The sequence below is a fragment of the Varanus komodoensis genome, unplaced genomic scaffold, assembly GCF_004798865.1.
Source record: "Varanus komodoensis strain SLA01 unplaced genomic scaffold, ASM479886v1 scaffold55, whole genome shotgun sequence".
Lineage (NCBI taxonomy): Eukaryota > Metazoa > Chordata > Lepidosauria > Squamata > Varanidae > Varanus > Varanus komodoensis.
The window spans coordinates 85,855-99,149 of NW_025336157.1; the positions used below are offsets into that span (position 1 = coordinate 85,855).

Below are 13,295 nucleotides of genomic sequence, written 5' to 3' on the forward strand. Positions count from 1 at the left end.
AGGGTTCCCCGGGTCATCTAGTCTGACCCCTGGCTCTGCCTACCATGTTTCCAACCTCATGGAAAGGCCAGGCAAATCCGGGCGGCTTCCTTGATTTCTCTCAACTGGGCAGCTCTAGCTGTTCCACTCTGTGGTTTGTGCATGACTCCAAAGGGCCCATTCAAGAGCAGTTGGTCCCCAGACACAGGCTGTATCCCCGCTGCCGAGAAAGGGCCAGTGCCTCGTCCCGGGGAGCCCTGGCTCCGCTGCACCACCGTTGCTCTCCCAGCCCCTTCACCAGAAGGTCTCCCAGGCCTCACGCTGCAAAAGAGGCTGCCGTTGCTCCCGGCTTCTCACCAGCAACAAGGAATCCTGGGAGTTGTAGGCCGGCACATGGCTCCCCGTTGACCGCAGCCTTCCCGATTTCCCTCCCCGTCTTCTGTTTCCCCACTGCACTGAGCTTCATATTGCAAGCCCCTTGGGGCAGGGAACCTCCTAAGGGTTTGCCGCCTATTCAAGTCAGGTTGCTCCCCCAGAAGAGGGGAGAGGGAGGGAGAATTCCTGCGTCGGGCTGTCGGCTTCGGAAAACAAAAATCGGATTACTGGGGGGGTGGGGGTGGAGAGGCGCTTGAGTTCCTCTCCTCACAAGGGTGGGGTGTCTCTGGCTGGCTGCTTGCCCCCCTCACCGGATTCTCCCCATAACCTGAAAATAGGGGCCAGATCCCCATGCAACGTGCGGATTTCTAAACGCCGCACTTTCCGGAGATTTTTCTGGCCAGCTCGTTCCGAGGCCCCGGCCAAGCCGCCTGGTGGTCAGCCCCTTCCCCCAAAAACAGACCTGCCTCTGGCGGATGTATTAATTGCCTCTCTAGAAATGGTCCTGGACCAGCCCAGAGAGAGGCTGGAGCGAAGCCCCGGAGTTACCAGTCCTCCAGATTTCTGTCTGGCCAATGCTTGACGTCCAGGGACAGAGCAGCAGCGTGGGAAGGGGCCTCGGCGGCCGTCAGGATGGACCCGTGGGCATTATAGCCAGAATTTGATGAGGACGCTGTGTTTTATTTTCTGTTTTGTTTTATTTTTTGTCTTACTGCTAGACTTCGGTAAGGGAAGGACTTAAAAACATTTGAATAAATAACTAAATCCCGAGAGCAATGAGAGAACCATATTTAGTCTGTGGGTTTGTAGCCTGCCGCATCTTGGGGTTCCTGGATGGGGGATTGCTGGGAGGTGCAGATTCTAATCCTGCCTCGGCCATGGAGCCCACTGGGTGACTCTGGGCCAGTCACAGACTTTCAGCCCAACCTACCTCACAGGGCTGTTGTTGTGGGGATAAGATGGAGTCGAGGAGAGCGATGAAAGCCGCTTCAGGTTCCTTGCAGGAGGAAGAACCATAGGAGATAAAAACTCTGCCGTGATAACAGTAACAGGTCCGCCTGTTTGATCTCTGCCATTAGCAGTGATTTTGATAATGGTGCAAAATATAGTCACGAATTGGGGCGAAAGGGCTGGAGAGGGACCCCTGTGTCGTTCTGGTTTTATTTTATGCATTTTATATCCCACAGTTCTTTCTTGCAAAGCATCCGAAGCAGGTCCTCTCCCCCCTTCTCTTCCTCTGCATCTGATTCTCACGACAACCTTGCGAGGCAGGCCAGCGGGGAGTGACTCGCTGCGTGCCGATGGGGGGCCGTTTGAGGCGGTGGGGTGCGCGCGTGCGTGGGAGTGCTTGCAGAAGGGGGTGCCGGGGGCTTTGGCTCCTGCACAGCCCTTCGAGGACGATGTGGGAGTGGGAACGGGCTGCAGCTCAAGCGCCGACTTCAATCAAGCACCCATTGCAGGTGCGGAATTTAATTTGATTGGCTAATTAGAAGCCAAATGTTAATTATGCCCATTACCCAATGAGGTGCAGCAGACGAGGGAGAATTTATAAATAGCCCTGGCGCGCGGCTCATTTGCATGATGCCGTATCACTGCCGTTGCTATGGAGACGGCCCTCCTCCCGGGCTGATACGGGCTAAGTTAGCATCAGAGTTTGGAAAGAGGCGGGTGGGGAGGGGATTCGGGGTGCAAAGCCACGAGGCGCAGACTGGTCCCTGCCTGGACGCGCACAATCGTGCCCAGCGCGTCATAAGCGCTTTCTGGGATGGCGTCTCGCTCCTGCTCTCTGACGTCATTCCCGTCGCCCTGAACGGCTGGGCAGGAGCACTCCGGGTCTATCCAGCCTCTTCTCTGCCGCAGCTGGGCGTGCGGCGGAGGAGAGGTCCCCTTTCCCTGGCCTTGCAGGGGTGCTGGACTACCCACTCCAGCATCCCCAGCCAGTGTGCTTCCCGGGGATACTGGGAGTTTGTGGTCCATCACACCAGCAACGGTTGGGGGCCGAGCGGCTGCTTGAGTGGAGCAGGTGAAACGAAATTGAGGGGGAAAGCAAGAAAAGGCCCACGGTTGGTCGGGGCGTCCTCTCCTGCCGTGCTGATGGGAGTCGGGATCCCAGCTTCCATCCAATGTGCCGGGCGGAGGACCGGCTCGACTGGCATTCCGGGTGGGGGCCTCTGCCCCCCACTTCCCTTCCCTTCCCTTCCCTTCCCTTCCCTTCCCTTCGCTCCCCCTCCTTCTTGGCTCCCCCGTCGTTCGTCTCCCCCCAACCCATGCTATAAATAATCGCGCTCTTATGCAGTAACAAGATGCAAATATGCCCACCTCCCAGAGCAGCAGGCGTGGGGGGAGCGGGGGGGGGGGAGATAAATTGCTTCTTTGACAGTCAGTTACAAGGGTAATCAGTCCAAAAAGGCAATTTGACTGGAATGAAATTTGCATTGCATTAGCACGGTGAGTGACACCACCGCCCCAATCCTGCACCCGGTATGGAAAAGATGCTTCCTCCTCCTGGGAGGGGGCAGAAAAGGGGGCTGGGGGGGCCCGGGCGGCGTCTGTGCGGCAGAGGGCCTCTCTGGGGCAGCAGCCAGGTGGGAGCTGCACTCGGGCCCGTCCTGGTGGGAGCTCTTCTCCAGCACGTGCGGCAGATCCGGGCCGGCTGCCGAGGCCCCCGAGAGAGCGCAGGTGGGGCGGCTCGGAACGGGGGCTTTTTGGTGGTGGCCCCGCATTTCTGGAGCGTTAAGGACGGGAAGCTTGAGTGGCACCTGCACAGCCGTCCTTTTGCACCAGCAAGAGATGCGCATTTCCCCAGGCATCTGGTCCTTGGTTGTTTTGAGCCGGTTCCAGACTCTCGGCCTCACCCACCTCGCAGGGTCATTGTTGCGAGGACGAACAGAGAGGAGGAGGCCTTGTAAGCTGCCTTGGGTGCTTTGTGAGAAAGAAAGTGGGGTATAAATGTACTGGATTTGGGGGAGGCGCCCCCCTTTATCTTGCGCATGGTTCTCTTTTACTGGCATGTGTGGAAGTCTGGTGGCTTTTCTAGAGTGCAAAGTGGCACACGCTTCACACGAAAATCCTCCTAAATGAATAAAGGGATTCGGAGAGAAGGGGATTTCTCTTACTGCTACAACCTGGCTGAGGTTTTCTGTCCCACAAATGCACACACGTTCCTGCCCGCAACCCTAAATTGCCCACACTTTTTTGCATCAGCTCAGAGTTTGGCTATCGCTGGGTCTACAAGTGCAGGAAGAGTCCAGCATGTAGCTTGAAATGAATTTTCCTCAGGAGCCACTGAAAAAAAATAAGTTTCTAGCCCTTATGGCCGAACAGATAAGCTTGAAACTGCTCGGTACTGAACCTATTGCAAAACTGATAAAATTCCCCTGGGTTGGAAGGAGGTTTCAATGTCCTCTCCGCAGGGCGGACAGAAACCAGATGCAAAGCATACATGGATTTTTTAAAAATGCTGCTCACATGATCTCGGTGCAGGATTTTGCTGGCCTTTTCCCCTCTCAGAACAAAGCCCCCCACGTGCCACCTTTGCAGCCCACCAGGGCCATCCGGGTGTGCAATGAGGAAGCTGATCTGTGCGGAGAATGCAGGGAACACGCTAGGCTGTGACGCCGACGGACAGCGAGAGGCAATAAATCCCAGGAGCCCCACTTCGGAATACGCGGGCTTAGCTGGGAGTCCGCTGGGGATTCCCGGATGCCTGAGAAAGAATTTCAGGCGCTGGGGAGGCAGGCGGGCCCCTTCTCCGGGGCGTGTGTGCTCTCCCCTCCCTCCAGCCGGACGGGGGATTGGGCGGGTTGGGAGGAGGAAAGGCTCGCCTGCAGCCTGCTTCTCGCGGTGGGGGGACTTTTGGCCAGGATTCCTTTGCTGTGGGGCACAGCACCCTTGGGGAGCCTGGAATTAGAGGTGCCCCCCCCTCCAAAGGCCACCCGGATGCCTGGAGATGTCCGGGCCAGAAGCGGGGCGATTTGCCCCAATTCTCTGAGCTGGGGGGGGGAACCCTTCCACGCAGCCCTCGCTCTTGGGCCGGCGTGAGGAAAGGACGGTCCTTCCGCTGGAGCTGGACTACGGTGCTCATCAGCCCCAGTCCAGTGGCAGGGGATGCTGGTGGCTGCAGTCCTGCCGTGTCGGGGGGGCACAGATCCCCAACCCCTGCCCTGGCCGGAGGTGGGGGCCGAGTCTGGGGGTCGTTCTTGCGTCAGGCGGTTTCACGGAAGCAGCACTCGTCTCCGAGATCTGGGTTTTCGGCACCGAGGGCTGACCGTCTGTCCTTTTCTCTTCCTGCTCCCCCCCCTTCCCAGGCCGGATCCTGTGGCGATGCACACTCCAGACTGACCGTGAACCGGACTCGAACGGCCAGCGGGACCTCCCCGCGGCTCCAGAGGGATCGTCGGCCCGTGGGAGCGCCACCTGGAGAAGCTCGACTCGCTCGGCTCGGCCCGCGGTGGCCCAGGATGCTTTAAGCCGCCGCTTGGCTGGCGCCTCGGCTCTCGGGGAGGCCCGGGGAGCGCGGCACCGTCCGGCCGCAGGGCGCGTGGCTGTCGGCACCGGCCCTCCCTCACCTCGGCAGAAGACCCCTCCGGAGCCGGGACTGCCTCGCCCCTTCCCCGGCCCCTGCGCAGGCCCGGCCTCCTGCCTCATGCGGCTCTGAGGGGGGCCTCGCAGGGGCGTCCTTGGCCTCACGGAGAGTCGGGCGGACGGCATGGCGAAGCGGGGCGACCTCCTGCTCCCCCTGGCGCTGCTGCTGGCCTCGGCGCTGGGCCCGGGGGCCGGCGGGGCGGCGCTGGAGTTCGGGGGCGCGCCGGGCCAGTGGGCCCGCTACGCCCGCTGGGAGGCCGGCTCCACGGGGGAGCTGAGCTTCAGCCTCAAGACCAACGTGTCGCGGGCCCTGGTGCTGTACCTGGACGACGGCGGGGACTGTGACTTCCTGGAGCTGCTGCTCCTGGAGGGCCGCTTCCGGCTGCGCTTCACCATCTCGTGCGCCGAGCCGGCCAGCATCCACCTGGAGACGCCCGTCAACGACGACCGCTGGCACATGGTGCTGCTGACGCGCAACTTCCGCGAGACCATGCTGGTGGTGGACGGCGAGGCCCGCACGGCCGAGGTCAAGTCCAAGCGCCGCGACATGGCGGTGGAGAGCGACCTCTTCGTGGGCGGCATCCCGCCCGACGTCCGCCTCTCCGCCCTCACCCTCAGCAACGTCAAGTACGAGATGCCCTTCCGGGGGGTCGTGGCCAACCTCAAGGTGGGCGACACGCCCCCCGCCCTGCTGGGCAGCCAGGGCATCCGCAGCGACACGGAGTACCTCTGCTCCAAGCAGAACCCCTGCGTCAACGGCGGCACCTGCTCCGTGGTGAACAGCGAGGTCTATTGCGACTGCAGCCTCACCGGCTTCCAGGGCAAGTTCTGCAGCGAAGGTAAGAGCCCGGCGGCGTCCCGCGGGTTGCCCTCTGGCCCCGTGCAGCGCCTTCAGCTGCTCCCGGCCGGGGCCCTTGGCAGAGCAGGCAGTTTCTAGGCCCGATTGGACCCGCTGCAGTGACTTAACTCGCCCCTAAGGCTTTGGACCAGCTGAAAGGCCCCCCTGCCCGCCAGGACTCCCTCACCTCCTTGGCTGTCGGGGCTGTTGGGGCGGCGTCGCGAAGCAGGGTCTTTTTGGGGTTGCTCCTAGTGGGGGCAGTGTTGAGAGAGAGCCTGCTAGGATGGAGCCCCGCCTCTTTCATACGCAGCCCCAGATCTCTGGTAGGGCACGTGGTCGCTTGCCCCGTCAAGGCATGGGGGCCCTGGGGATGTGAGTGCGTCCGGTCCCGCTGGATGAGTTGGCTTTTGGCCCACCTGTGCTCCCCCCCGGTGCCCCTCCCAACCTGAGGCTTATTCCTGACATCACATGCCCCCCCTTCCCTGTCTTTGCACCCTCTTTTGCAAACAGGGGTTTCCTGAGGCTACAGGAGCTTCACAGAGATAGTAGAGCATAAATTAAGAAGCATAAATTTATGCAAAGATTTCTTTGCTGCTCCTAAATTTTGGAACTCCCTGCGGAAGGAGGCCAGGTTGGCTGTCTCGTTTGTTGCTGGCAGGAGGGGATCTTTTCATTCGAGCCATGCACTAGATTGCTAGCTTTGCTTATTTCATTTCTAGGTCACCCCATAGCAAAAGCATTTTTGTTTGGGTGCTTTTTAAAATGTCTTTGTACTATTGTGTTTTGGAATCGTGTGTCTTTGTACTGGTTCTGTGCTGGTGTGAGCCAAGTTTTTGTTTTCAAACATTGGGCTTTATTGCTGAGCATACTTTCCTTGGAGGCAGGATATTACCCAAGCGAGCTGAGCATTCCCACTACGAATTCTTCCCCAGTTTTTCATCTGTAGGCAGTAAGGCACCTCCTCCCCATGGTATGCAGCTCCTGGCACATTGGGAAAGATGTTGCGTGCTCAAAGCGATCCTAGCAATCAGTCCAGCCAGAGGAGAAACCGTGGGGCAGAGGCCATCTGGGCCCCAGATAGATTTCCCCTGCCTCATGTGATCTGGGCCTACCATGCCGGGATGCTGCAAGGACGAAGAAGGTTGTATGAGCCGATGGCTTTTAAAAGTCCAGCTGGCTTGAAGGGTGGCTCTGATTTCTGTCTTGGCCCCCTCATGTTTGGATCGGAAAAAAAGTCCTGCAACTCCCAGGGTGCTTGCTCGGGAGTGCTGGAACTTGTAGTGTTGGGCTGGCAAGGCTCTGGTCTCTAGGCCGCGGAGCCCCCTGGGTGATCTGAGGCCAATGGCTGCCTTTCAGCCTAGCCTACCTTGCAGGGTCGTTGTGAAGATAAAGTGTTGAGACAGAGTGTCGCAGAAGCTGCCTTGTGCTCCTTGGAGGAAGGGTAGAGTGCAAATGCACCAAAAAAAAAACAGAAAAGCGAAGCAGAAATTGATTTAGAAATAATGATTTGGTCGGCGGAGGGGTGCCTTTCACAGGGGGCCAAACTCTGGAACGTCTTGTGCAAACAATCTGCGAAAAATACCTTCTTCCCTGAATTGGCAGCTCGGCCTGGGCTGTAAAAAAGCTGCCCCAGTGGGAGAGGTTATTGCTTTGCTAAATACCATGCAGGGGAAGATTTTGGGGTGAGAGCGGTGAGTCCTGGAACATGCGGTGGGGAGAGTGTTCCCCTTGTTCCGGGGTATTTAAAGGGCAGGTCTTTCGGTGTCGCTTGTGGCACTGCCTGGAGAATATCCGTGCCCACAGTGGCCAGGTAAAACTGCTGGGGGTCCCTGGAAAAATGGGGTGTCCACAGGCTAGGAAGATCTGCAAAGCTGGAGTGACTTTCTGAGCTCCACATCTAAGCTCAGTTCATCGCTTCCTGTTGCTGAAAGTAATCGCTTTCTTCTCATCATGCAAACAGAAGAAGCCAGCATCTGTTCCTCTGTATTCCTGGCTTTGCAGACAAACCTGGTTTGAACCTCACCTCGGTGCCCAGGGACCCCCAGAACTGCCGGATTCTCTCCCCACCCCTTCCCAAAAACAGACACCGGTGCAACATGGGTTGCTAACAGACTGCCCCACCCCCGGTTCTCAGCACCCCCCTGTGCTGTGGAGAATGCGGCATCCGAGAAGTGTCCCTAGGAGTCAGCCCGGGCCCAGGAAGCAGACATCGTGCAGGGTCAAAGGCAGTGGCCCCCGACTCCCTGCGATTGATTTAGCCGCGGCTTCCGTCTTTATGGCGCATCGGCTGCACTGGGGAAGATCCAGTTCAGGCCGTGGCAGCTGGTGCCGGGGAAGCTGGCCTGGGAGGGGACGGGAGACCCTGGGAAGGGCAACGTCCGCCCCACCATTCCCAGAGAGAGAGAGGCCCCGAGACCCTACCCAGGATCCAGGACTGGCTTCCCGGCCTCAGCAGCACGGGGGCAGCTGGCAATTGCTGAGGGGGACGGGGGAATTACTTGCCGGGATTCTGCCCTGTGTGCAGAGCGATGCTCCCGTCCCCACTTTAATTTGCAGATACATTTTCTTGGGACTTTATTATTCCCACGACGGCAGAGCAGACTTGCTGGGTTTTGTGCAGCTGACCGGCAGTGTCAAAATAAGTGGAATACATCTGGGGTATGCAGCCCAAGGCCAACCATTCCCCCGCCCCCAAGCACTGCTAAAAGGCCTAGGGGCTTCCCAGTTGGGGTTGTCTTTTGCCCCATTCAAGAGGGGCGAATGCCTGTCTGACGGCTTATAGCCTGGCAGGGAAAACTTGAAGGAAAATATGCTGGCGTTGCTGGCATGAGAGATAGTATTGTCCAGCAGTTAGAGCATTTTAATGGGAGTTCTGGCATCCATGTTCTGGTCCCCGCTCAGCCATGAGGGTTGCTGGGTGGCTTTGGGCCAGTCGTGGACTCTCAGGCTAGCCTACCTTGCAGGGTGGTTGTTGGGAGGATAACGTGGAGGAGAGGAGAACTTTGTAAACCCTTCAGCTTCCTTGGAAGAAGGCGGCGATAGAATTATATTGACCCTTGTGTGCCACCTTTGCCCCTTTTCTCCCTCAGAGAAGACAAACAGAAGCAGTGTTTGGAAAATTAATAATTCAATTATTATTTAATAATAATAATTAAGAACTATGTTTGTGTAAACCTCCGTGAGAGCTTCAGCTGCAGGGCCAAATAGAAATGCAGTAAGTAATAATAAGAAGAATTCCCACAGGGCAGCTGATGGCGGAAGTCCTCTCTCCGGCTCCCAGTCTCAACCCGAAGCTTTGACCGCTGCACGGCACTACCAGGCCTGTGAGAGGGTGGGCCATTGTGCAGGAGCGTCAGGCAGTGTGGAGAGTGGGCTCCAGTCCGGCCTCCTGGGGTCTGAATCCGGCTGCCCACCTTTCCCTCAACCACCCACCTTTTCCGTGGTTTTCCGTGGTCAGGAAGTGCCCCCATCCCGAAAGGTCGCAAAGGGGTTTCCGGGCAGCGTTTCAGGCCTTCCAAGGTTCTTTAAGCAGGAAAAGCCCGGCATTGTTGTCCCTTGGCCCCATTTCCATTTCACTAGATGCTTTCCAAGCATCTGCGTTGAAGGCAGAGTCTGCCACCGCCCCTTCCCCGTTCCTCTCTCCATTTCTTCCGCTTCTGAATTTCCCCATGGCTGGTGCTCTCGGGGCAACGCACTGAAGGAAAACGAAACTCAAACCCATGATGAAACCAGTTAACTGGCACTTTCCGAAAAGCAGCAACAAAACTCGAGCATTTAAAAACGATAAATAATTGAGCAGCCGAAAACATGGGGAAGATGTAGTTAAACTGCAGCACGGGATAAATTAAGAGGCAAGCAGGCAGCTGTGCCGGTGGAGAGAATAGGAAGGACGCCGCCTGGAAAGCCAGAGAAGGAGGTGCGAGTGGATCTTCCCGGGAGGCCATTGCACAAAGCCGGGGCCACCACCAAAGGGTCTGTGGCAGCCCGGTGCGCAAGCGTGTCTGTGTGTGGCGAGGGGGCATTTAACTCCAGGCACGGCCAGGACGATTTGGAAGAGGGAGGTGTCTAGAAACTGTATTGCCCAAGCGCTGAAGGAATTTGGAGCGCAACGCCAGCATCCTGCACGGGGCCTGGGAAGAACCTGTGGCAAAAATGGGTGGGCAGAGCCCTTCTTCCCCTGGGAACAGGCAGAATAGAAATAAAGATCAAGATACAGAAATGTAATTGTGGTGTTTGGCTCAGGCCACGAAGCATCTTGGGGACTGGCTGGCTGGCATCCTTGGTCCTTCCTGTTTACAGCTTTGGGGCCGCAAAATACTGTGCATAGCTTCTCTTGAACTTGGCGGGTCGCCCACCGGGCCCTTCCCACCGTCCGTTTCTTCCCTGCATTTTACTGGGGCTGCCGGCAGCAATTTTAGGAACGTGCGAGCGATGGGTGGGTTTGCATAATCCCTGCCAAAACACACCCCTTGCCTCACACGAGGCAGCTCGCTCGCTCGCTCTGGACGCTGCTTGCTCCGCTCCGGAGTGCAACGCTCACCCGGTGGCAACGCACGGATGGGGCCAGATGCCGTGGGCTCTCCGGCGGTCAGTGGTGACCCCTCCGTCCAGGGGGACAGGATGGCGGGCAGCCCGTTGCTGTGGAAACTCCGGCCTGGGCAGCAGGCGGATTTCAAGCAAAACGTGGCTGGTATCTTGTAGAGGGGGGGCTCCTTAGCGAGGGGGGGGGGCAGGAACAGGCCCTGGCCCTCTGGTCTGTGGGCCCCTGCCGGGGTGAGGGCCCCTGGCAGAGGCCCAAAGATGCTGGACCTGGTGGAGGGCTTGTTCCGTAGGCTGTGTACAAGCAGGAAGAATATCGTTCAGGCAGATTTATGCCATCGCGAGTCTTTCTGGATGGTTTACAGTGATTCCGAAGAGGAAATAAACCCCGGCTAAAATACAGATAACAATCAAACATCATAACTATGCACGGCAGAAGTTGAAAAAGCCGACTATAAATGACTTGGGCAGCTGAGAACAGGGAATGCAACGCGGCTGATGCTGTTTGAAGCCTCAGCCTGGAAGGTGGCCTTAAGCTGGTATGGCGGGTAGGACGCAGTGAGGAGCAGTTCCAGAGTTGGGGGCCACCATGGAGAAGGCCCTGCTCCGTGTGGCCATTAACCGAGCCCCTCTCCACGGTGGGAGTCAGGAGGGTCCCTGCTGGGGATGATTCTCTCTGGGCACAGCAGCTTTCCTTGGGTATTGTGGCTGAAACCGGCTCCTGGAATCAGGCTGAGAGGCATGCAGGGCGTGGGCCATGCGTTCCGGCCTTGGCGAGTGAGGACAAAATGATTGCTTTTCGTGTCTTTGCGGTTAATTTTTGCCCTGAGCGGTCAGCCCGACAGCAGTGGCCATCCCGCTTGGAATCGGGGCTGCCTTTTCCTGTAGGAAAGGAACCCAGGGGTCTCGCATCATGCCCAGAGTTGTTGGCGGTTCTTCTCCCATGAGGAAAAGCACTCGGCACATGCGTAGAGGTGCTGGCACATCCCTGGCCTGGGGCCGGGAGCCTGCGCACAAGGAGCTCTCCATGGTGCTGATCTCTTTGCGGATGGACTTGGCACTGCCTGCTCAGCGCCTTTCAAGTTGCGGCTGAAACCCCGGCGCCCTGGGGTTGGGGGGCCCCGGCTCCAGCTTTGGGGGACATGTTTTTTTCACTGGGTGCACCCAGCCTGGGTGACCCCGTCAGATCACTGTGCTTTCTTCCTGTCTAAGGCTGTTAACAATCTGGGTGGAGCAGGAATGGCAAAACATACATTTAATATCCGACGCTGCCGCGGACTCTGGGTCCACGTGGCCCGGTACTGTCAGCACCGCACGGCAGCAGGGGACCCAGGCGATCCCCGAGACTTTGGCAAGGAGACGGAGATGGCGCTTTGCCTCCTCCCCAAGATGCAGGCCAAATCCGGGCGCTGAAAGCAAGGGCGGAGTGAAGGCCCACCACCAGCCCCCTTGGACTTCAATTCCCAGAAGCCCCTGCCCCAGCGTGGCCTGGCACCCAAAAGGTGGTGTTTCTGGAGCCGTGGGGGGCTCTGAGCCCCCGGGATGCCCTTCTAACCCGGGGCTGCTGTTCTCTTCTGGGGTGAGCATGAAGAGCGGCGTTTGGTTGGGGCAGTCCTTGAAGTAACCCGGGATTCCTCCGCCTGGGGCTCTTCCTCTGGCACCCTACCGCAGCTCGTTTTGCTCTCTGTTTTTGCGTTTTATTATCTGTGTGCCTGTTTTTTAAGGCTACTTTATTCATTTGCTCTGTTTTAAATAACTGTTCCTCCCCACCTGGAAAGTCCCACTAGGGACAGATGAGCAGGACAGAAATATTGCAAGAGAAATAAAACGAGATGTTTGCCCGATGAAAAGCATAAGCAAGAAAGTTATGGAACCCCCAGCAGGGCACTGTGTGTAATTTCGGGCACGTGATTTGGCCTGGTGGCTCATGGGTGGTGTAGTATTTCAGAAGAGGTGGAGGTGGCATGTTTTCTTGCCCTGCAAGGCACAGCTCCCACATCTTGCAAGCAAAACCTCAAGCTGGAGGTTTACTTCGACATTTCATATTTTATTACAGTTTTATTCCATCTCCCAGGGAATCCAAAGCAGCTTCCAGCTGCCTCAGGGGTTGTGACCCTGCCCCCAAACGGCCACCGTGGGGGGTAAATCCAGCCACTCACACCCACTTCCAAGGAGGACACCTGGTCAGGCCCACGGAGAAGTGTCTTGCCCAAAAATCAATGTGCAGAGAAGTGGGATGCCGACCAAAACTCCATTCTTCGGGCCCCGAATACAGAGGGTGCTCGAGGCAGAACGTCCGCATGATAGCCTCCAAGAACAGTAAAGCAACTTACAGGCAAAAATAAACTTCAGGAGGTGCAGGAATTCTGGTGGCCGCAAGGGACCGGTGAGCTGCACCCTTGGAGACCGTGAGGGGAAAGGGACCGGCGAGGAATGAGGTGCCTGGTGGGCCAAGCACACGCTCTCAGCCTGGCCTACCTCAGAGGGCTAGTGTGCGTACAGAGGGCAGGGAGAAGCGCACGCAGCCTTAAGCGCCCTGGAGGAAGAGTCAGGCAATAATACAAGGAACAATAAGGACTGGCACCTTGGAGGGGGTGTTGACCCCCAGAAAAATTCCAAAATCCACATTAATGGTGGAAATTGATAATAACGCATCTACCAAAATATCAAAAAAATGCACAGGCTTAGGAGATTGCTGGATTCCTTGCAGAGACCCATTTGAATGGCTGCTGTGTTCCCTCCCCTTCAGTTTCGGGATGGTGAACAAGGCGACACCTCGGCATTCCCATCAGGTCAGACTGCTCCCCTCTCCTATTTCCTTCCCCCCAAGGCCTGTGTTTTGGAAGCCTCTTGCTCAGGAGGTGTGGAGATTTCCAAGCTGGCACAATTCCACCCAAACCCTTTCCCCTTCCTGCTGGAAAAACAGGCCAGCGCCACCTTTCGTAGCCTGTGGAGGTGTCGTCATCACACTGCCGTCTTT

The 13,295-nt window shown here is 57.6% G+C and overlaps 1 protein-coding gene across 1 annotated transcript in view; it reads left to right on the plus strand.

The window, feature by feature from the left end:
• Window positions 1-5,062: 5,062 nt before the first annotated feature.
• Window positions 5,063-13,295, plus strand: part of NRXN2 (neurexin 2) — a 223,678-nt gene continuing 215,445 nt past the window's right edge. Inside the window, exon 1 of the mRNA XM_044448354.1 lies at window positions 5,063-5,777. Within this exon, the coding sequence (XP_044304289.1) occupies window positions 5,063-5,777 (715 nt within the window). The remainder of the gene's footprint in view (window positions 5,778-13,295) is intronic.